This window comes from Muscardinus avellanarius, assembly GCF_963383645.1.
Source record: "Muscardinus avellanarius genome assembly, chromosome: X".
In the NCBI taxonomy this organism is placed as follows: domain Eukaryota; kingdom Metazoa; phylum Chordata; class Mammalia; order Rodentia; family Gliridae; genus Muscardinus; species Muscardinus avellanarius.
In genome coordinates, this window is record NC_137792.1 from 121,906,349 (window position 1) to 121,932,268 (window position 25,920).

Here is a 25,920-nt window from a genome sequence, read left to right on the forward strand (position 1 = left end):
ATGAGAGTGAGGCAATTATGAAGAATTAAAACGAAGAACAATATCAATACCAGAAGAAAATCAAAAAAGAAGGACCTACCTAGACTAGCGGAAGTAGACTTCATGAGTTAAGGGAAATTAGTTCCAGCAACAGAGAAATAAAACTTTGGCGATACAAAACTTGATGGAGTGAAAACAGATGAGTTAGATGTTGGCAGGGTGATCAAAATGGAGACCAGTGTAGAAATAGCGAATGAGGAAAGAGAAAAGGCAGTACGCACAGTGCGTAATGACGTCACAGAGCACAGAGCCCGCCCACTGAGCTGTTAGCAACACGATCTCCCTGGGAAGCACTTGGTAAGGCTTTCCTTTAAGGGAACTGTCAATCCCTTTTCACTGGCTCTGCCAGACCTACATTTGTCCTGTCTCCTTTGTATCCGCTTTTCAAAGTAGTGAAGGCAGGCTTTGAAAACATGGAGGCTGCTGAGGAAAGCCTGGCCGAGGTCCAATGCACAGGTCAGGGCGCTTCAATTAGACCAAGAAGCAGCATGGATACACACAAGGCTGTTGCCCCCTCTGAGAACAAGAGGCAGAGGAAAGGGAACTTTCTACCTGAGTCTGTGAAGATCCTCCGAGACTGGCTCTACGAGCACCGGTTTAAAGCTTACCCTTCACGGGAGGAGAAACGTATGCTGTCCGAGCAGACCAGTTTATCTTTTCTGCAGATTTCAAATTGGTTCATAAATGCCCGCAGACGTCTTCTTCCGGGAATGCTTCAACAAGAGGTAAATGACTTCAACTGCCAAAAAGACAACACTGCGGATGCGGCCCAAGAGCAGAGCTACTATCCATCAGTACAGTTCAAGTCATGGCCCATATATCACACGGTCCAATGCTTCTATCTGCCTCAGCTGCCAGTAGGCAAGTCAGAAGAGAAGCTAACATATCCCGCATCGGTCCCAAGCCAGAAGCACGTTCAGAAATCACAGGCAAGAAAAAAGATTAAGATTTCCACCAGTGCGTCCTTATCTTCTCCAGAAGCTGTGTGGCCAGAAGATGATTTCAGTAGCCTCCACTTGCTGGTTGACGCAGCTGTACAAAAGGCAGCCGAAATGGAGTTGCAGAAGCAAGAGCTCAATCCATGATGCTCCCCATGAAAAAAGCTCATGTACTGAGTCCCTTGTCAACTGTGGTAGGTTAATTTATGCTCACCTTAACTAACTCTAATACTTTATTTTTAGAACATCATTTTTTCATCTAGGGATTTTACAAAACCCACCTTTGGCTTTTGTAACTGGATTTTGGCAGATATTTCAGTGTATCCAGTTGAAAAACCCTGGCTATCATGATTACAGTTCGGCAAAATTTTCTATTTGTTCATCTTCCTTCTGGATTTAAACTCTTGGATCAAAATAATCCATCTGAGAATAAAAGACCATGCTGAGACCTCAGAGAACGATGATTTTGGTGTTTCCTGCCATAATTTTCCATTCCAGATCCACTTCGGATACCAAGTTTCCACTCTTATTTCTATATCTTTTGTTATTTATTAGCACGAATGTCAGAAAAACAAATCTCTACAAAAAAATGGCGATGACACCAATGATCCCATTTTAATGTTGGAACTTTTGTGAAATTTTCAACTCCATGTTTCTATCTGTACTATATTAAGGAATAATTAATCTCTACGTGGGATGAGCATGAGAAGCATAATGGATTCATAAATATGTTTCAGATAAGGGTAAACTATTTTAAGGGGGGCAGTGAAAATTATGCAATAAAGATAAAATTCCAAATGCTAGTGGTTGTTGGTTAATTTGTTTTAAAGAATACATTTTATTTTATTTTTTTTAGTTTTAATTCTCCCCATCAGAGGAAAATGGTAATGTTATACCCAAAGTCCAGGATCTCAGGGGGAGAGAGACCAGCAACACACAATAACGCAAAGGCAGGAAGGGAATTTGTTGGGGAACTAGCTCGAGCTAGGGTCCAAGTCTTGACAAGGACCCCGAGTCTTTGTTCCAAGGCAGTTTTATACATTTCAGTTATTCGGGTGGGCTCTGATTTAGATTTCAGTCACTCAAGCTGTGATTTATAAAGGAGTTATCGTTAAAACAAAAGGAATATTTGCTGCTGTTATCACAAGCAACTGGACAGGATACTTGGTGCCTCCCATTTGGTTCATGCCTCCGGAGGTTGGTTGGGAGTTTTTCATCCTGACCCAGGTGCCAAAACTGACACTTAACTGTTAGTTGTATTCCTGGGAAACCGAAACTCAGGCCTAGATGAAGCCTGTCATGGCTCTGCTCTGGTCCTACAGTAATAGCAAATTGCCTGGATAATATTTGAGGAAGATAACTTAAGGAGGAAAAAGAAAAAAAGATTAACCTATAGCATATTACCAAAAGTACATGTGTATTAAGGTATTCTAATGCTTTTTTGTTTTGTTTTTTTCTTCTCAATACATTTAATTTTCCTTTTAAAGCGCTTGAATGTGTATGGTTTGTTTGAAATGTCAAAAGCTTCAGGTAGTTCCCACATGGAAATATCCTGTTGTCTTTATAGGCAACATTTGAGATCATATAAATTGCATGCAGATTTTCAATAGTAACAGAAAGCTACTTCGCCAACACATATAGTTTACCCTCTCTGATTTTAGAGAACTAAAATATGCATAATCTAGATTTAGAAATTTGATGGTCAGCCTCAATTTTTGTTTCGTCCATTATTTGAAATAGATTATCTTTTATCCTTAATTATAGGCCCCATTTTGTATTACTGTCTAATTACTAGAAAATTTTAATATAAGATACCATACCTTCTTTACCCATCCTAGGAAACAATAGTCACAAGTTATTACATTTGATATTAATAGTTTCAATTTAACCAGGAAGGAAAAAGGTGCACATTTCCAAATATCTATTCTTGAAGAAGACTAAAGTAGGAAGTTGAAGTTTTTTATCAAATTAATATTTTGTTAGTGTTTTCCATATTTAAAAAAAAGGCTCACTCTGCTTTCCATTCATCCATGCTTCTCTGCACCTATTCTTTTCTAGGAATGAAGCTTAGTAAGCTTTATCTACTTCACTTTGTGAAGAGAAATGCAAGTAACTTTCTAAGGAAACTACATTTTAAGTCCTAGCCATTGGGCTGGACGTATAGCTCAGTGACAGAGTGCTTGCCTAGTATACACAAGGCTCAAGGTTATACTCCTAGTAGCACCCAAACAAAACAAAACCAATTAACCATTAATAACATGTTGCTTGACCTTAAGAACTATGTAAAACTTGGTAGAGAGAAGAGTTCATTTCTAACATCACAATCTTAGATAAACTATATGATGACAAGACCATGAGAAAATAAATTGGTCGAATTATTTTCTTGAGAAAGGTATATTTCTATTGACGTATTTGGAGTGAAGAAATACAGAGATTTAGCATGAATGAGAATCCCACAATCAATAAGACATAATTATGAGTAAAGTTGCTCTATTCAGTGATCCTCTTCCCCCACCCTCTCTCATTTCTGTTTGATAATGTGGAAGTGAGACCCATCAATATGCACTCCAGGAATATCATATAAAATTATTTAGAAAGGGATGTCACATTAATGTATTTTAATCTTGTGGTACAGATACACATAAGATAGTTAAAGGATACATCTTTACTCTTCTTTCATATCATCTTAAAAGCACAACATACAATGCCAGAGATTTTCTTTTAGTTTATCTATTTATAAAGTCTTGTGGGTTTATTATAATGTACTTTTAATGTATTAAATTAAGAAAAAAACATGAGATTGGGATTCTCCTGGATACTTCATTTAATAAAAACTAAGGCAAATAATTTTAATTATTTAACTTATCTACAGATTTTCATACACAGAAAGAGCATACTTTTGTGTACTGTTTTGAAGGCATTCTAACAAGTTTTCTTTCAGTCACTTAAAGCATCTTTTTGATTTTCATGTTTCTCAGTTCTCATATTTGACCAATTTTAATTATTATAATCTATCATATTTCATTTTTAGAAATTTCATTGTCATTCCTTTTGAAAAATATTTGTTGACTTATTAACTTATTGTTAAAAATTTGCCCCAGAACTCTTTACTTTTCTGGTTTACCACTGTAAAATAAGGACAATAAGGAGCAAGGTAATGCATCTTTTAATGCCTATTACCATATTTTTAGAAAGAGTTTATATTTTCTAGATCAGGTTAAAAGTAAATTGAAAGCAGATCAAGGAATATGGATTTTACATAAGAATATGTACAACTATGTTTGTTTTTTAAATTTATTATGAAATAGTTTGTATAATTTTACAACATTGAACACAGTAAACCATAATCAAAAAGGGCTTGAAAATCATAAATAATCCAATGCCAATCTTTAAAGATGAAATACAGTGGCAGAAACCATTAAGAATGAAATCCATGAGGTCAAACATAACTTTTCACAATATACTTCTGCCACTTATGAAAAGTGACCCTTAATGCTTTCAAATAGAAATTTTGAAATTCAAATTGAAGATGAAATGATTAGGTTTTAAAACAGCTTTCTTATTTGAACCTATTTTGAACTCTTTTTTAAATTTTAATGATATTTTAATTTTGTTCAGCAATTATTATTAGCTCATAGATACTGGTAATACTTGAGGCTTTTAATTTTGTGTTTCTTTTTATAAAAGACACAGTAACAATGACTAGTGTTTTGCTACTAGATATTCTCTATATTGCAACCTGAAATTCCTTATCATACTCATGCATAACAAATCATCTTTCTTATGGTATAATAATTTTCTAAACCAGGGATGTCTTAGATATTGAAACCCTGAATAGAGAGATAGTCTTATTGATTTTAAATGTTTTTCCTTAGATTTTTAGAATAGAACGTAGTTAAATAAAGTTTTGATTTTTTAATAATGCTTATAAAATGTATCAAAGAATAAAAATGTTTTGCTCCATGCTACTATAAATTTAATATAAAAATTATATAAACATTGTTTAAGTCTGAATCACTATGTAAAATTCTATTGTTTTATCCTTAAAAATATACTCAATTCTCAAAATTTTCATCAGTTAATTATTATGGTTTACAGAATTTATTTATTGGGAGCATTGAAGAAAATATGAATCTAAAATATAAAAATAAAAAATATTAATTTAACATGTTATTAAATTGGATAAGCATACCCAATTCTGAAATAAAATGTTGATAAAACTATCTGAGGTAATGTTAGAAATTCATTTACATCCTCCTCTTTTTCAACCACATATTAAGTAGAGCCTTTTAAGCAAAGGATCAGTAATGTTTTATATATGAGGTCTGAAATGTGTGTGTGTGTGTGTGTGTGTGTGTGTGTGTATGTGTGTGTGTGTGTTTGTGTGTGTGTTTTAGAGGACTCCAAGAAAAAGAAAAACTTTACTTCAAAGTCAGTATAGTGTATTAGCAGAATATTCACTGTGAAATCAGATGCTTACTTATAAAGTGCCTAGAAGAATTTTATATATTATGGGTATTTCATAACAAATATTAGAGAAAATTTTGACCTTTAATAAGGAAAATAACTACAAATATTCAAGTCAGATATGTCAGGATTATGAGGACCAAGAGATTCTGTTTTGAACATATCTGTATTTCAGAACATAATACAAAACTTATTTTTCTTGATAAACATTATATAACTTTGAAAAAATTTTAAAGAAAAGAACCATAATTTTATTTGCCAAGGAACAATTGTTTGAATTCAAAAAACTAAGGAAATTAAATTAAGGTATTAACCACACTATACATAAATTATACAAACATTAACTCAAACATTATATGTCATAATAATTTAGAGAAATATATGGCTTTCTGGGAAAATTCAGATTATCTATTTATTGATATGTGCCTATGATAAGACTTGCCTATATATTGAATTTAAAATTGTCATCCCCATAGTTACATGTTTCATTTTTCCTTGACATTCAACCTTTAAAAAAATATAAGTGAAATTCCTAATAATGAAAATAATGAAATAGTTATTATATAAACCTCTGTTGTTTTCAGTTAACAAAGTTAGGGTCCTCATTCCACCTCTTTCTATCAGATATAAGGCTAATTCTATCAATTTTAGCTATTTATGATGGAATTATAAAATGTTTTTCTGTCATGAAATGAAAATTCATGATTCATGATTTATCACTTGAAGTAACAACAGAGCTTCATTTTTTGTGTTTGCTCTGAGTACTTAGGCTCTGTATTTGAATGTGGAACATGTGCAGTATCGAATGTATTACCCATCAAAACAGTTCCTCAGACAAGCTAAATTATATCCCTCAGTTGGGTAATACAAAAGAAATTCTGTTGCCATATGCTGTGCCAAAGAGCTACTGCTGTGACAGGGGACATTATCGATGATCTGTATCTGTGTGATGCCCATTTACTTCTTCCTCTACAGAAATCCCATCCCTACGAAGTTTGTGCTGTTCCAAGAAAAAGCTTTGTCTGAGCTAAAAATTCCAATATATGTATAATTTCCATTTCATGGATCACCTTACAATCATTAGAAAAACTCCAATTTTATAAATGCACCCTAGCAGTTATAACCAGTGGAATTTGGAGTGGAAGATTTTTTTTTTAAAAAAAAACCTCAAGTCTCAAGGAGGTTTTAAAAGTATATTAGGCAACAATTGTGTTGAAAATTCACTTTTAGTTTGTGTTTTCAAACTGTACTTTTATTTTATATTTTTATTTATAAGTGGAACATATTGAAAATGGTGTACATTTAGATTTTGCTTCATGCCCTTTCCCCCATTTCCCTCCCCCCCCCAATAAAGAGTTTTCCAGGTTAACCATGTTATATTTATACTATTACACATATCCATATGTAGCTCCTCCATTGAACAAACTCAGCTTTCTTCCTCTCCTATCCTTCCATTCAAGCTTTGCTGAGATTTCCCCTCCATCATCTGGAGTCCCTCAGTAATTAGCACTACTCCCTAGCTTGGGCATATTAGAGAAAACATATGTCCCTTCTCTTTCTGTGCTTGACTAATCTCACTTAACATAATGTCTCCAGTTCCTTCCATCTTCTTGCAAATGCTACTATTCTTCTTTATAGCTGAATAGAATTCCATTGTGTGTATTTCCCATAATTTTGCAATCCATTCATCTGTTGATGGATATCTAGGTTCGTTCCATAGTTTGGCTATTACAAACTGTGCTGCTATGAACATGGGTATGCATATGTTAATGTAGTTCTCTGATTTCAACCCCTTTGGAAAAATACCCAGGAGTCGTATAGCCAGATCAAATGGTGGATCTATTCCCAGTTTTCTAAGGAATCTCCATACTGATCTCTATACTGATCTCCATAGTGGCTGAACTACTTTGCACTCCCACCAACAGTGTAAAAGAGTTCCTCTTTCCCCACATCCTCGCCAGCAATTGTTATTTGATTTCTTTATGCTTGTCACTCTGATTGGGGTTAAATGGAATCTCAGTGTAGTTTTGATTTGCATCTCCGTGATGGCTAGTGATGTTGAATATCTTTTCATGAATTTATTGGCCACTTGTATATCTTCTTTTGTGAAGTGTCTATTTAGTTCATTTACCCATTTCTTGATTGGGTTGTTTGTTTTGCTAGAGTAGAGTCTTATGAGCTCTTTGTATATTCTGGATATTAGCCCCCTAAAAGAGTGGTGGCTGGTAAAGATCCTTTCCCATTCTGTAGGCTTCCTCTTTAGGTTCTTGATGGTTTCCTTTGATGAGAAGAAACTTCTTAGTTTGAAGAGAATCCACTTATTAATTACAAAAGGATGGGCAAAACAATAAGAATCACTCCAGACTATACATCCCAAGTCATGAATGCCAGGAGAGACTGGTATAATATGATCCAGACCCTGGAAGAAAACAACTTCCAACCAAAACTGCTATATCCATTAAAACTATTATTCAAAATTGATGGAGAAACAAAAGTGTTTCAAGATAAGCAGAACTTCAAAAAATTCTTGAGTTGTAAGCCAACACTAGAGAAAATACTTAAAGAAATAAACCATAAAGAAGAAAAAGAAGTAGACTCCAGAACCAGAAAAGAGATGAAGTTAATCAGCAGGGCATCTAAGTATGAAGAAATAATACTATATCCAAAAGAAGATAGAACACAAAATGACAGGAAACAACACATTTCAATAATAACACTGAATGTCAAAGGACTTAACTCTCCAATCAAAAGACACAGACTGGCAATGTGTCACCCATCCTTTTGTCCTCACTGTTTTTAAGATTCTTTCCTTGATATCTATGTTGGTCATTTTGATTGTTATATGACGTGAGGATGCTCTCTTCTTTGATCTTGTCTTAGTGGTGTTCTGTATATCTCCTGAATGTAAAGATCCTTCTGCCGAGGTACCTGGATCTGTTTTGGTTCCTGAGATGTATTTATTTTGTTGGTTAAGACGCTGCCTTCTAGGTAGTTGAACTTTATTTCAGCTTCTGAGAAGTGCTGTGTCCCTCAGTCGCATTTTGAATCTCTCTAAACTGTACTTTTAAAATATTTTGTTTATTCTCCTCTAAACTGAATTTTAGGGGGAAAAAAAAACAAAGTAAAAACTAAACAACAGTCTTATTGTCATCATTCCATATCTTAAACCATCTTTCCATGTTTGTAAAATTCTCTGAAATTATTTCTATCCTTTCTTCAATGCCTTTTATCTGTAAGTTAGGACGCTTCATATTGTCCCATAGTTGCTGGATGCTTAGGTTTTGTTGCTGTATTGACTTCTGTATGCTGTTGACTGTGTTTTCGGTTTTAAATGAACTGTCTTCTAACAGTGATATTCTAGTTTCCATTTCATCTAATCTTCCAGAATTTCTTTCTATTGCTGTCTTCATTTCATTTATTGACTCTTTCATTTCATTCCAGACCTCTTTCTGATTCTTTCTTAGTGTTTCAATTTCCTCTTTCATTTCTTGTAGACTTGTTTTAAAACCTTTCATCATATTGTAGATCAACATTCTGAACTCCCCTTCTTGCATTTCTTGTAGGTCAGTATTCATGATTTCAGTTGTCTCTTCATTATTCCCGTTTCTCGTATTTTCAATGTTCTCAGTCCCGTTTTTCTGATGTCTACCCATCATTTTTGAGTATTATGTCTGATCCAGTCTTAGAATTAGGAGCTTAGAGGCATCAGTAGGTCGGCAGTGCTTTTCCAGTGTTGAGGGTTGGGTGATGAGGGAGGAGCCTGGGTGATGGGTACAGGAGTTGGATTAGGTAGAGGATATGTTTAGGTTGAGAAAGAATTTAAGTATGATAAGGTGATATCTTGTTGAGAATGAGAGAGAGTTAATTAGTAGGACTCTTGTAGTTAGTAGATTAAGTATGGAGATATGAAATACTTTGGATATTAAACAAGGAGATATAGTATGGGAAAAAGTTTTGAGGGAAGAGTAGATACGATAGTGTGGGGAAGTTTGTAAGAGGGGTGGGGGGAGGAGCAAACAAAACCAACCTAACCCGTGAGGTTAGTGCCTAGGCTTGGGCAGGGTCCACAGGCTAGGCATACAAGGTGAGAGCTTAGTCTAGGGGTGCAGGTGGCACAGACAACTAGTGTGGGTCCTTGGGCACAGGCAGGGTGCACCAGGACAGTGCTGGGTCCTGGGGCATGGGACAGGCCCCCAGGGCCAGTGCCAGACCTAGGGTGCACACTAAGACCTGCAGCTTCTTTGGAAGCACTCAGATACCTGGCTTTCTTGATCCAGGTGTTTGAAGGACTCACTGTGCCACTGTATTCCCGTCTTTGGTAAGCACGCAGGCTTCTGGCTCTGGTGCCACTCGCTGCTTAAGATGTTGAAGTTCTATGTTTGTTTTCAAACTCTTGGGTTATTTTGCCATGGTGGTGTCAGTCAGGACCAGGGATTGCTGTCTGGGCCGGCAACCTGCGCTGGCGCCAGCGGGCAGCCTGGTTTTGTCTGCAGCAGGTCCGATGATGCCGAACTTTCTTTTTTTGTTGCAGTGGATCTTGAGTTCAGGGTTTCTGGATTCCTTCTGCCGAGATACCTGGATCTGTTTTGGTTCCTGAGATGTATTTATTTTGTTGGTTAAGACGCTGCCTTCTAGGTACTTCTGAGAAGTGCTGTGTCCCTCAGTCACATTTTGAATCTCTCTAAACTGTCCTTTTAAAATATTGTGTTTATTCTCCTCTGAACTGAATTTTAGGGAAAAACAAAGTAAAAACTAAACAACAGTCTTATTGTCATCATTCCATATCTTAAACCATACAAATTTGGAGATTGCCAATGAATAAAGAAGCCACTGATGCATACCACAAAATTCTTTATCATGACTTATTACCTTATTAGTTTAAATAAATCTATACATTATATAGGAAACTAATGTCACAAAAATATGAAGAAGTAATGGACAAGAAAATTTTTGAATACATGCAAATGAAAAAAATCATTTTAAAATAACAGTTATATTTATCAAATTGAATATTTGAACCATTTCAAAATCGATTCTAGACCTGATTTTTCCCTGGCTAATTGCAGCAGCACAAATCTCATAATGCATTTAGAGAAAAGCTTGTCTTGAATATTTTTATTATGATAAAAATAAAATATTAGCTAATGACCTTTAGAATGTTTTATAATTATGTTATTTCTTCATAACTAACAAAAATATACAAATCAATCACTATCATAAATCTGCTTTGCTGCTTTTTACAATCTTGCCACTAACTAAATTACCATTACTCATATTCAATGCAGCAATTATTTCTACTTATACATCAAACTTCTGCATTGTGTCACTGATGCAAAGATGAAAATAAATTAAACATAAGTGTAAAATATATGTGATATTCCCATTGATAATCTAACACTTTAGTACGTTCCTCTTCATTGGCATATATCCAAAATGAGATGTTAACATAAAACTGATACCAAAGTGTGGATCATTGAAAATCTAGATATACATGGTTATCTTCAATCAGAAAGAATTTTAGTGAATATGTAGTTGAATAATACAATTAAATTAATATGGCATGTATACATTGACTGCCTCCTCAAGTATGTCAAAATTCTAAATTATTTCACCTGACAATGATAAGCTCATTATTGACACACAACCATAATCCTATTAGTTGCCTTATTAGAAGGAATAGAGAACACAATCTTTTATAGGTGTCCATAGACTATGTAGTAAATTATTTATATGCTCAGCTTCATATATGTCCACTTAACAATTCAAATAAAAATTAAATATTTTTAAATGAAACCATTACTATTGGCTTGATTCTGAATTATAAGCTTACTTTTTATCACTTTTAATCAGAACATGAAAATATTGAATCACTCCCTGTTATGGACTGAATTGTGTCTCCCTGAATGTCATTTGATGAAATATTAATCCCTAGTATCCCAGAATGTAGTCATATTTGGAGAAGGAGGTAATTAAATGAAGAGAGGGTCATTCAGGTCATTTCTAATGCAGTACAACTAATATTCTTAGAAGAAGATATTTTTTCACAGATGCATAGAAAGCAGACCATGTTAGGAGACGCAGGAATAAGATGGCCATTTAAAAGCCAAGGAGAGAGGCTTCAGAAGGAACCCCCCCGGCTGACACTTTGACCTTGGAATTTAGTCTTTAGAACTGTGAAAGAAAAACAGTATATATTTATTTGTTCTTTAAATTACCAAGACTGCAAAAATTTCTTATGTAACCCTGGCATAAGAATTAATTTTCTAGCTTTAATACCTTGGAAATATAAGATTAACCTCTGAGTTACACTATTAAACAATTTTATGATGGAATAGAAATAACCATATAAATTCACCATGTAAATGCATCAACAGTGCAAAATATCTCCTAAAAATTTGACTATGATGTGATTGTTAGTATTAATATGTCTTCATTTATATAGTTTGTCAATTAAAACACAGAAGGCCAGTCATAACAGCAAATGAAATAAGAGGTAAAGAATTAAATGCTCTTGATTTACTATCATGGGCATTAATTCAAAAGCACTTGCAAATTAAGAATCATAGGAACTAGTCAATAAATGATTACCATAAAAATACCTTATATATTATTTAATCACTATTATAGGAGGGAAGTATGATAAACAAATAATCTACTTAGTTGTTATATTTTATGTTACATTAAAAAATCGACAGTTTGGTATTTTATCCCAGATTCATACAAATTAACTTTGTCACTGTTGAGTAAATCAACACAACCTGATCTTTGAGCCTACTATGGAATTCAGATCTTTGAGTATGGTAATAATATCATGGCAATAAAAAATCTGTAGTTATTTCTCTGGATGGGTGGACTACTTTGTTTAGGCTGAAAATGAATGCCTCATTATTAATCTTCACAATGCTACTATAAAATGATTAAAGCATTTAACTCTAGTTTGGTGCATATTTTAACCTTGACCAATATTTCTTATGTTTATATTGTACCTCTAAATATATTTTATTTGTAAATATTCTTGGCAATGGTAAAGACCATGAAATAATGTTAAAAAGCTGACATAAGAACCGGACAAAATAGAGAATTTGCACTTGATTACTGGGAAAGAATGAACCACTTATTTCTTTTCAGTGTGTGTGTGGTACTGGGGATTGAATTCAGAGCAATTATACATCTGAACTGCATCCCAAGCTCCATTTTCTTCTTTGTTTTGAAATAGGGTCTCAGTAGGTTACTAAGGCTTGCCTAAAATCTATGATTTAATGGTTTCAGCCTCCCAAGTACTGGGATTACAGCCCTGTGTCCCCAGCCTGCTCTTACCATTTCTTTCATTGAAACAAGTATAAGAAGTGTTTACTTTCACAGAATCAAATTATGTCCAAATTGTTAGCGTCTCAAGGATTAAGAGAAAAACTTAATCATTGATTTTTTTTGTCAGTTATTGGGATACAATCTACTCACTTTATGATGGGAACATGGCACACAATCTGTTTAGTCCTCTGACTGTTCATTGTGTATTATTTTTCTAGGGCTTTAACAACAAAATGCCACAGAGTGGGTGACTTAAAACATAAAAATATATATTCTCACAGTTCCTGAGGCTAGAAATCCAAGATCAATATACCAATATGGTTGTCTTTGGTTTATTAGTTTGTTAGTTAATTTGTTTTTCCCCAAGTCTCCTCTACTTGGAGATTTATTGTTGTGTTTATCATTGCCTTTTCTTTTTTGTTAGTACATGTTATTTCTTTCTATTATAAGGACACCAGGCCATTGAATCTCATACATACCCTTTTGATTTCACTTAAACTACTTTAAAGGCCCTATCAACAAATACAGTCTAATTGTAGGTTCAAATTTTAACTTCATTTTGGGAGGTTGCAATGAAGATCATATGCATGGTTATATAACATGCAGACAGCTTATCATGATGCCTTAAATAATTTTTGTACATAAGTAAAAGTTATGACTGGTAAATGGAATCATAGCTCTTGTCCCATTCTATATCAAGAGGTTATTTTATGTCTATCTAGAAATGGGCAAGGGAAATGAAAAAAAATAAGAACTTGGCAGCAACTACTCTCTTAATAAATTGCATAAGTTCAATGAAAATTAGAAAATTTGCCACCTAAATTCTTTTTTAGAATTGATGGGGATAAAACATAGCAATCATACTTATTTTAAATATATGTAATTTATAATGATGTGTCTATTGCATTAATTTTTTTAGAAAAGAATAATTGCGTCATCAAATTATTTAAAATGTATAGTGAAGAGATCTGGATAATTCAAAACTCAGTGCAATCTTATGAAATTTGTATTATATGGATGTGGTTACATAAATTTTTATTTTGGAATTCTGAATATATTTTTGGGATTCTCCCAAGAAAAAGAAGCAGTAGGAAATATCTATATATCTACATATAGAAAAGGAGATATTGAGAGATATTAAAAAGAATTAACTTACACATTTATAAAAGCAGAGATTTCCCACAATCTGCCATCAGCAAACAAGAGACTTAGGAAGCCAAAGACTCAAGAATGAAGAAAACTGATGGTGTAAATTCTATTCAATAGTAAAACAAATGATGTTTTGCCTCAATAGACTAGAAGAGACAGCAAATTCTTCTTTTCTCTGCCTTATTATTCATTTCAGGCCCTCAAGAAATTGGATGCTGTTCACTCACATTGAGGGTACCCATTTCCAGATGTGATGTTGCATGCCTGTAATCCCAGTATTTGAGAGGCTGAGACAGAGTTAGAGATGTGAGTGAATAGTTTTAAGAGAAGATATATGTGAAGGAAGGGAGGGTCCTCTATGAGAGCGTGGAACAGTCTTTCTGGGAGGGAAAACTTCATGACATCTTTCACATGGCAGTCTTGCATTCCACTTAGATACCTTCTTCCTCAATCAAGTACATGCATTTGAGGTAGTTGCTCATCTTTTTTTATACCACAGATTATGATTATGCTTGCACCAAATTTGCCATCTTTGTAAACTTTCTCAATAGTTGAGTTTCAGTCAGCATTCTCATTGCTATAATCCAAAACAACTGACCACACAACTTCTCTAAGTTCACAATGTATCTAAAGAAAGACTTATTTGCTCAAAGTTTTTAGAGATTTTAGGTTCAGTCCATTTGAAGCCAGAGCCTGCAGATCTTAGGGCATACACATGGGAAAAATAGGGGACAGAGCATGGGCTCTGCTCCCACATGGAGGCCAGAATCAAAAGATCAAGCAAGCAAGGGAATTCAAAGACAAAAGCACAGTCCCTAAGGCCACATGCCCAGGGATACACCATTTCCAGCCACACCCCAGCTGCCTAGGTTACCACCCACAAATCCATTATAATGGACTTAACCACTGATGGGAATCCAGCCTTTGTGACTTAACTCTATTAACTCTGAACATCAATACATTGAACTCCTCAGGGAACATTGTATACCTAAACCATAATATAGTGCTTATGCAAACTACAGGTGTGTGTGTGTGTGTGTGTGTGTGCGTGTGTGTGTGTGTGTGTGTGTGTGTGTATGTGTGTGTAAAATGACAATTAAATGATACCATAATGCTTACTTTGGGGTTATTTGGGGGATTGGTGCTCATGTAGTAAATTTAGTTCCCTGAAATGGCTGTATTTCTGTAACTGCAGCTGAAAGAGAAATCTCTTCTCAAGATGACTGGCCCAATTTCCCCCTCAATCTTGTTCCAATTCCACCCCGACCTGCTCATTTCTTATCTAGGTTACAAATAATTTGATACAGAAGTAGTTTCTATGAGTTTCTCCATGAACAGTCCAAGGGCAAAGTAGAATAACTCTATATAACTTGTTTGTACAAGTAAACAACTAGCATCTGCAGAGCATACCCATAAGGTCAAACTGATAAATCAATTGTGCTAATAAAATGACTACCTGTGAAATCACTGAATTAAATAAGTGGGGGCATGGATGCAGGGATTATTAAACTTGTATCAGTATAAAACACAAGCACAAGCAGGGCATTGTGGCATACACTTGTAATTCTAGTAGTTGGGAGGCTGAGAAAGAGGATCAAAGGTTTTCAGCCAGCCTCAGCAACTCAGTGAGTTACTCCAGAACTTAGTGAGACTCTGTTTCAAAACAAATATAAAATAGGGATGGAAGTGTAGCTGGATATAGAATGACCTGGATTTAAATCCCAGTACCCCCCCCCCAACACACACACAGAAAAGAAAAAGAAAAACCAGGACCTTCAGGAAACTCCAGTGAAACGATTGTGAAGGTCCAGCTGAAAGAGCTGATAGCCGCTATCTCAGATGAGTACAGATGTACTTTCTTCAGAAAGAACCACATATGTATTCATGCAGCTTTCTCCTTTTATCCAGGTCCTGTATCTTGTCAGAATCATACTGCCTACATTGAGGGAAGGACTTCCTTTTCAATCTGCTATTAAATAAACCAATCATCTCAACCACATATCCGAAAGTCCCATGGTCTTAGGTGTTTCCTGATCCATTCAAGTTAACAATTGAGACTAACCATCACACATGCATAGGACTTCTTCTTCTACCTTCAGGAGAATTTTCTATGCAGAGTCTTTTTTTGTTGTTGAAATCATAAATAATATTTAATTCTTCTTTCTCCATCTGTGATATTCAAATCATAGTGAGAAAAAGGTTTTAAAGCATCCTATATTACAATTTTCAAAACAAAATATTAATTCTAGGAGAGTAGACATCATTTTTTGACAAAAAAGTCATGTAATAACTATTTTTATAAGTATATGATTGAAATTTTCTTAGATATACTCATCATTTATAATTGTTAACTAACAGAAATCTATAAAATTTTCAATACAATAAAACAAAACTGATGAAAAACTCAAAATTTTTAAAAAATTTGGGAGTCAAAGAATTTTATAAAACAAAACTGATGAAAAACTCAAAATTTTTAAAAATTTGGGAGTCAAAGAATTTTATAGTTATTGACATTGTCTTACTTTCAAAACTGAACACAAAGTAAAATTTATTTTTTCATAAATAATTGAAGTTTTTCTTAATCCCATATTGTTTTTTTAACAGAATGTTAAATTGAACAATAACAGGAATAAAACAATTTTATACAGCTATAAATACATACTGTCTTGGTACTCTACTAATTAAGATACCAAGTAATTTACCTGAAGTCTCTCAGAGGAGATATGAAAACAAATTGTCTTCTGCCCAGGGATGATGAATGTCAAGTTGGAGTAAAGCAAAACAGGCAGAAAAATATTGAGACATACCTAGGGGCTGATCAATATATTCTTTCATACAAATGATGAACCCAGAATCTATGATAACTCTATTCTTTCTTGTACCTACTTTTTATTCTTGGTAAGTACACCTCTGGAAAATGCTGTTATGCCTTTAAGTGGACAGAGTAATTTTGCAAATCTACACAGTTTATAATAGCATATTCGCCTTTTTTTTCTTTTACATATTTTTACTATACTTCTTATTTTTATGTATAATAATATTTTATCGATGCCCCATTTGGTGTGTGTGTGTTTGTGTGTGTGTGTGTGTGTGTGTGTGTGTGTGTGTGTGTGTGCATGTACATGTGTATATTTTAGCGTGGAACCATTTCACTTGGCTAGGATTCAAATGATATCACTGTCTATCAAAAATACAATTTATCTGAGGCATGATGTGTCCCCAATTCACTAAAGCAAGAGGAACCTTGTGAACTAAAACAGAATAGTTAATGTAAGTAATTCAAATAGTTCTCTTTAGATGTCAGACAGAATTATGACATTGCAGTTTCATGCTATAGAATATATATAAAAAATATTAAAACTCTTTTCTGAACTGCTCTGGGTAGTCGTAATACCATAACAGCTATTCCCTCTGTACATGCTTAGCTGAGCAGAAATACTTGAGGAATTACTTGTCACTACCATAGCATTATGGTTAACATGCTCATAAGTTTTATCATGGCAAAAGATTAAAAAAATGGATTATATTAAATAAGCCAAAAATTTAGTTCTAAAGTTTTAAGTCTTTCAATACTCCTAAATTTGGACAAATATGTCCAAGATTGGTAATTTCATGGATATCAGACAATCTCAATTTAAGTTGATTTATCATGTCAAATAGGAAAAAACCTAAAGAAAAATTACTCTGGTCTTCTTATGTCTCAAAAAGAAATAATTGAAGCTAAATCATCTAGCACCAAATTTTAATTCAGCCCCATTACCATAAAATCAAAATACAAAATCATGATGAGAAGAGATAAAATGATATGGATGGCAAGAATAATATTATTTTAATATGCCTCTGCCATTTTGTACTGCATTAAGATGTATGACTACAATGCATGAATAAAAACATAAAAATAAAATAAAATTTAAAAATATATAAAATGTACTGTTTATGAAGTTGATCTCTTTCTTAGTCTATGACAAGTTACTGAATGACATAAAATGTGCTTGATAAACTAGAATGCAAATATTCTATTCCTAGGTAGTTAAAAAACTCAGTTATTGGAGCATCCCCCAACCAAAACAATTATACTTCCCATGTGGTGACAATAAACCATAGCTTAATTTTTTATGCTGTACAAAATTATATTTGAACACTCAATTTGAAATAAAGAAAAAAATAAATTTCATACCTGTCCCTTCAGCCTATAAATCTTAGCCTTTAAACTATCTTTAACTTAGATAAATTGACAAGGCATTTAAGTGCCACAATTTTATACATTGTCTATTTTATTGATTCTGATTATTGCCCAATGCTGATGACCTCAAGGTTCAGAGGACAACTTATGGCTGCATTTGTAGTATATAACTCATTAAGGTTGTTTAGTAACTGTTAGTACTTCCTACGTTTTGGAAATTTCCTACCTAGTGAAGCAGAAAACATCTCTCAGCATTTGAGCCCCAAACCAATTTTCTGAGCCTCCCTTTCAACCAGAGCACAGAAAAAGAACTCAGACTCCACCAGTATAATGTACCTGCACTATATTTTATTTGAGAAATTAATTATTCGAAGGTATGAAAAACAAATTTAGTTAAGGCAGAAATGGTAACATCAACAATACATTTTAAGCTTTAGAGGTTCTAGTTATTGTATACTTTAGTCCCTAACTCCATCAGACCAGCACAACGATATAATCTGGGATACTAACCCTGATTGTAGACTCCAAACTTGTTTCTAGGGCCTTCATGGAGAGTTATGAATATAAATGACATCCTTTAGTAAATCCCTTTTGTTCACTAAGAATACAAATCCTAACAAAATAAAGGTATGTTTAACATCTATTATAAAATAATTACAAGTTTTTCTCCAAAACCAAAATATAATAGTTACATTTAGGTAGAGTTGTAGATAAGCAAATAAATCAATTAAGTAAATATTTATAAAATTATGGGATCACATGTCTTCCTGTTTCGCACATATAAGCTATTTATTATGATTTATAGAATGACTTAAGGCTCTTTTAACTATTATATTATGTAACATTAAAGTAATAAGGCAAATATTTGATGCAACCTAATTATGAATAATCTATAACCAGAAAAAATGAATTACTTGGTAATTGGTTTGTAAATCTACAATTACTTAATCTGACCTTTTATTCATATATTACATTGTTTATATTCTATTAAAGAAATATTGAGTATTTTAGAGTAATTGCAACTATTTTATATTTATCATTAAATATTATTATATAAATTTTTCTTTATGAATATCACTAGATGAAAGATTAATAAAACAGACTGGTAGTTTAATGACATTTAGGAATAAGTACTAAAAAATTCTCTATCAATATACAAGTTCTACAAATGACCCTCACTCATTAAAACAATGGAACCTTAGAAATATATTTTAAAAGTACGTTTAATTATATACATCTATTTCCCCACTTACTTTTTGCCCAAACTGCATGTTTTAAAACTACAGATGGTATTATTAAAATAAAATTAAATCTGTTTTGTCAAAAATATTTAAAATTAACTAATATGTTAGAATTTCAGTGGCATGAGAATTGTTGATTTTTGAATGTCTTATCTCCTTTAATAATCAGCACAACTTAGAGTTGTACTACATTAAGACATATCTTAAAATAAAGTCAAGGAGAAATTATTTGCTCAAGTTCACAGTCTAGCAGGGTAAGTATTTGAAACTGGATCTCCTTAACTTTGAAATTGACATCATTAATGCCTAAAAAAAGTAAAGTTCTAATGTTGTTAGGTAGTTTCCTTACCATGAGAGATATTTATTTTTGTGATACTGGAGAATGAACTCAGAAGCATTCTACCTTTGAGCTACACCCTAACCCTTTTTAATTTTTAGTTTTGAAGCAGGGTATTATGATGTTGCACACAGTTTTGATAAAATTTGATGCTGATCTCAAACCTAATCCTCCTTTTTAATGTTTCCAAGTACTGGGATTTTAGTTATGCACTGTCATTTGAAGCTTAGAAGATAACAACCCAATCAATAAATAGGCAATTGAACTAAATAGACATTTCACAAAAAGGAAAATAAATGGTCAATAAATATATAAAAATGATCAGCATTAAGAGCAATCAGAAAGATTCTTAGATTCCATCTATACCCAACTAGAGTAGCAATCATGAAGAAGTCAAACAACAATAAATCCATGTGATGATATAGGGAAATGGGAACTCTTCTACACTGTTGGTAGGACTGACAATTATTGCAGGCACTGTGGAGATTGGCATGGAGATTTCTCAAAACATTGGGGATGGAGCCACCGTATGATCTAGCTATACCACTCCTGGGTATCTTTCCAAAGGGATTGAAATAAAAATATTATAGCAATACATGCATATCCATGTTTATATTATCATGATTCATAATAGTCAAATTATGTAACAAACCTAAGTGTCCATCAACTGATGAATTGCTTACAAGTTATGGTTTATATATACAATAAGATTCTACTCAGCAGGAAAATGGAAGGACCTGGAGGACATTATGTAAAGTGAGATTAACCATCACATAAAGTGAAGGGTCATATTTTCTTTCATAGATGGTAGCCAGAGAATAATAGTGAAACCAAAACTTCAGACCAAATTAATAAAGCACATTGGCAAAACATGCATATTTTAAGCATTTTTAACAGAAATATTATGGTGTAATAATCTTGTCTATTATTAGTTGTAAAAATATTCACTATTATAAACCTTCTTGTACTTGCTTATTTTGATCTTAAAATATCATTAATGCAAATAATATCTTTGAATATGCATTAACTTATTCTGAAAATGTACTAATTTGTACAATATGGTCTTCAAATACCCCAGAATACAAATCAGTACAAAAATCAAAATAATTTATGGCCATATTTATTTCTGTGTGTATATATAGTGTGTACATATATATCTCAAGAACTTTTGAAATATCTTTTGACTTACATTTTGTAAAATAAAAATATTTCACTATATTTTTAGTATTGAGGATTGAACTCAGGGCCATTCTGCCTCCAATATACATCTACAGCTCTTTTTTATTATTTTTTTTTGGTGCACTGTAGTCATATATCTTAATGGAATAAAAGATAGTGAAGATATACATGCATACATCACCCAGTTAGCCCTTTCTCAATTTCTGCCCCAATCAAACCCCAAAGCCAAGTAGAAGAGCTCTTTTTATTTTTAGTTTTTAAAGTAGAGCCTCATTGTGTTGCTGAGAATGTTGTCACAGGCTGAAGCTTCCCTTGAACTTGAAATCCTCCTGTCTCAGTTTCCCAAGTACTGGTTAGATATAGAATGTCCTTCAAAGATCTCATTAATATTCAGAGTTGGTATAGTTAAGTCACGAAAGTTATAGTCTTAGCAGTGGCAATCTAGGTGGTGGCCTGAGACTCTTGGCCTATGGCCTTAGGCATTATATATGATATTATTTTTCTCCCTTCCATTCTCTCTCTCTCTCTCTCTCTCTCTCTCTCTCTCTCTCTCTCTCTCTCTCTCTCTCTCTCTCTCTCTCTCCTCTTTCCTGGCCTCCACGATGTGAGAGTGAAACCTTATTCCCTACTTCTTCACTTCCTACCACCCACCATGCCCTAAGATCTGTATTCCTTGGCCTCACATGGACCTAAACCAGAACTTCCAAGAAAACTGAACAAATGTTTCTTTATCTAAATTATATGGTAATTCTTTTAATTACAGCTGTGAGAATGCTAACACATGGGATTACAGGTGTGTGCCACCACACCCAGGTTATTTTTTACTAATTAAAAAGATTATTTACAACTTCTTTAAAAAACCTAGTACAACATCACAAAGTATTTATGCATTTTCCTTATATTTAAGACACTATGCTAGCTTCTGGAGATAAAAAATGATTACAGAAGCTATACCAATTTTTCCTTTTGAGAGGAGATCATAATATAGACTGTCCAGAGGCCATATACTGACTTCCTGGCACTTGATTCAAATTAATAAAGGTTTCTCCAGTAGAGTACATGACACTGTGATAGAATCAGCTTCAAAGATGTATAATTCTCTATGTATTCAAAATATTTCTACTTTCAGATTTATATTTTACTATTGAAACTAAATTTTAGAAATAATACTTTATGTCTATCTTATTGAAAAAAAAACAGACTTTATTTTTCAACCTGTGTATTGATTTTCAAGGGCAACCTAAATGATGTAGTATCAAAAAATCACATAGATCAATTTGTTTTATTTTTAATAAATTTAACTTTGTATTCACATTATACTAAAAAATGACCAAATTCTACACTTGTAGCAATGACTTTAGAATGGCTATTAACATTAGCTTTTTAGTTTTAATGCATTGAGATGTATTTAACTACAATTAAATTACATGTTTGCAGTTTCAAAACATGAGAAAAATGTTGGATTTATTCAAAGGACTTCATTTTAAGCTCATTGATAATAAAACCTTTCATATATACCACTTAACTTTGACAATTATGCAGTGTTACAAAAACTGCCAGGATAGTTTGATTTCAAGGAATTATTTCTTTACACAGTAAAATTAAAATATTGCAAAATTTTAAAAATGTAATTATTTTAATCTTCTTACTGTATTCATTAAAATATAGGTCTAACTGGTCATAACAAATGGGATTATTTTTAATAAGTAATTTTTTGAAATTTTATTTGTTATACCATAACCCTCAGATATCTAAAGAACAGTGGTCTCATGGCATGACTACATTGCAGTACCTGTTTTATTATGAGCTTCACTTAAGCACCATTTTAATAAAGGGATAATACCTCTGACATTAATTTAATTTTCCTTCTGTTATATAGCAGATATCAGCTAATTTGAAAAGAACATATTATTTTTCTACTTCAAGGAAGAAAAGCTGTCGAACTTTCCATTTATGACACATCCAGAGGCAAAGGATAAAGCACTTCTTGAGGTATATATTTCTCATTCTTACTTAGCCCTCAAAGTGAAATCCCTGGAAATATAAGAGTGACTGTTTGGGTGCTTAGTTTACTGTTGAAAGTTAATTGAAGCATCAATAAGTCATTACCTTATAACAGTATATCTACTTTCTCTAATTTGCTTTACTTGGAGAAAGTGTCTTCTGGTTGTTAAACCCAAACTTGTCTGCATGAAATATCCTCATTTTTTTCTAAGAAGTATTTTATTTGCTATGGCTGTAAGATAAATGAATCATCATTCCTCTTTGAAAAGTCTTCCGTATTTTTGTTAATATGACTACACTTATATTACTCCTGGGTTAATAATCAGAAGAAAAATATAAAACATATGATAAGACATCTAGTAAGATAAAACATTGTTATTTCAAAATAAATCTTAAATACTTGTCATACAAAATGGCAGATTAATATACTCTAATAATGCTTGTATGAACCCACTATATTGCTGTTTCCTGAAGTTGTGTATTTTTCAATAGCTTTCCAATTAGTAAACTCCAAAGAGTAATATTTCTAAAATGCTTAGAGGGTTATCAGAAATTATTAATTTCAACGTACAGCACATACCTGTAATCCCAATACTTGGGAGGCTGAGGCAAGAAGATTGTGGTTTCAAAGGTAGCGTTGGCAACTTAGTGAAATCCTGTTTCAAAATAAAAAAATGTTAATAGGACAGGAGGTGGAAATCAGAATTAGAATGTCCCTAGGTAAAATCCTTGATAACACACACACACACACACACACACACACACACACACAGTTCATACTATAGAAATTGAAATGTGTTTAAATAATTCTGATCTCACCAACTGTGGTCTGCTCCCCATAGATAAATTTCATTGTTTAATTTTTTAGATTTTTTTTAATTGATGCACTAAAGTCATACATCTGAATGGGGTGCAAGATGGTAGAGGCATACATGCACACATTACACAATTAGCCAATCAAAAATGGGTAATTGAACTAAGTAGGCATTGTGTGTATATTTAATAATTTTGAACTCCTCTCATCTGTTGAAATATGCCTAAGTTGGTTCTTTTCTTTGGCTATTGTGAATTGTGAATATAAATGTGAATATGTATGTATTACTATAATATTTTGATTTCAGTTCCTTTGTAAATATACTAAGGATTGGTATATCATCCCACTATTTAAATTCTTGTCTTCTATTCATTGAGTCCACCAATATTGTGAGCAATTTCCTATCACTGAGCCACAATAAAGACATTTTCTTAAGGGAAGAAAAGGAGGCAATTTCAGGTCTCACCTCAGATGTTTCCTGCCTTTCTGAAATTACTGTCATTTAATGACTGGAATGCAGTGTCTCAAAAACAATCTATGACATACTGTATCTTTGTTTTTTGACTGGTTCATGAGAAAAGGTATATCCTATCTCTTTTACTCAACGTTATTAGGGGAAGTCTTTGGTTAGAATATGATGAAATAATTTAAAAATATATTGCAATGCACACACACTCTTCTCACATTTTTATATACTTTCATTATTTAAGCTAAAACAGCAATGACATCAAGTAAATATAGAAACCTGAAATAAATCCAAAAAATAAAATGACATTTACTACTGAAGTGTTTGATACATGGCAAAAATATCTGAAAGTGTTTCTAAACAAAAAAAAAGGCATCATAAAACAAGTGCACAACAATAAATAAAAGGAGCCATAAACAAGCAAGCAGTATTTTAAGAAAGCAAATTTAAAAATTATTTTAAAGACACTGGACATCATCAGTCTTCTCATATCTGAGCATGTGATTTGTTACAATGCAATATATTATGTAACTTTTGGAAAGGCCTTAAATGAAAATGTTTATGTGGATAAAGTAGAGTCAGAAAACACATCATGTTCAATGTTCACAAAAGCAATTTGAAAATTGTATGCAGTAACTAATAAAATTAAGACCTAAATTTATTTTAGTATTATTTCAGTAAATATATTATAGATCACAGTGATGGAACTATATAAATTAACTTTTTAAAATGAAAACTTTTTGAAAAAAAATTAGTATACTTGCAGAAAATATAAATAAATATGTTTTTAAAATTTTTAATGTTTACATTTACCTTAGCATTCTGTTTTTGGCAGCCTGTCACATGCCAAAATATTGCCCATCATCAGTATTATATTTTATACAGTGTTTAAAGTTTTATTAACATTTTTAATAATTCTGGATTTTCATATAGTAATTAAATATTAATATGCACTTGAAAAAAGAGATACTTAATGACCACTGACAATAGTAAACTTAATACTTTCAGAAATTTTATTAATGTATATTTTACAACTCATCACATATTACGGAAAGTTAGAGAAATAAAACTTGTTAAATTCAATAATAATCTCCATGGCCTGAAATGTACCCAATTACTTTTCTTTTAAAGCCATTTATTTATTTTCTTGCTCAAACATAATAGATAATATTGACTATGTACTATAAGAGTAATATTAATTACCAAAGGTGTCAGAAAATCTAGAAGTTATTTTTATAATATTGAATAAATAATTTGTTATGATTAGGTTTTTATTATCAAGTACATAGTATACCTTTTATTATTCTAACATAATTTCTGTATAATGCATACAATTTGTAGGTATTTATAATATCCATTTAGAAAAAGAATTACATTTTATTCTTCCATAAATAAGAGATTACAATTATTTATTTCTGCATAAATATATGTTTCACTCTAGTGTGTCAAATATTTTAATTGGATTTTAAAAATTAGCAATATTTTTCTAATATTTATTTTATCATGTATTTAAGATTTAATTAACTTTAATATTAAAATAGTGTTAAATTTATAGGAAACTTTTAAAGATAGTACAGAAAGCTCTCTTATAATCTCAAATCATTTTTCCAATACTATAAATATCTTATAGAACTCTGATAAATTTCTCACAGTTGAGGAAATAACACCAGAAAATCTAATTAAGTGAATGTGTCACTTTAATGAATTTCACTAGTTATTTCCAATGCTATTTTCTAATAGTTAAACTAGAATCTATATTATATTAATAACCATGTATCCTCATCTAGCCTATAAC

The 25,920-nt window shown here is 32.5% G+C and overlaps 1 protein-coding gene across 1 annotated transcript; it reads left to right on the top strand.

The window, feature by feature from the left end:
* Positions 1 to 452: 452 nt before the first annotated feature.
* On the top strand, positions 453 to 1,124 carry TGIF2LX (TGFB induced factor homeobox 2 like X-linked; the record flags this gene model as incomplete). The annotated part of the gene is made up of 1 exon (XM_080719023.1): positions 453 to 1,124. One exon carries the CDS (start codon positions 453 to 455, stop codon positions 1,122 to 1,124), a length of 672 nt encoding a protein of 223 aa, XP_080575149.1.
* Positions 1,125 to 25,920: the final 24,796 nt, after the last annotated feature.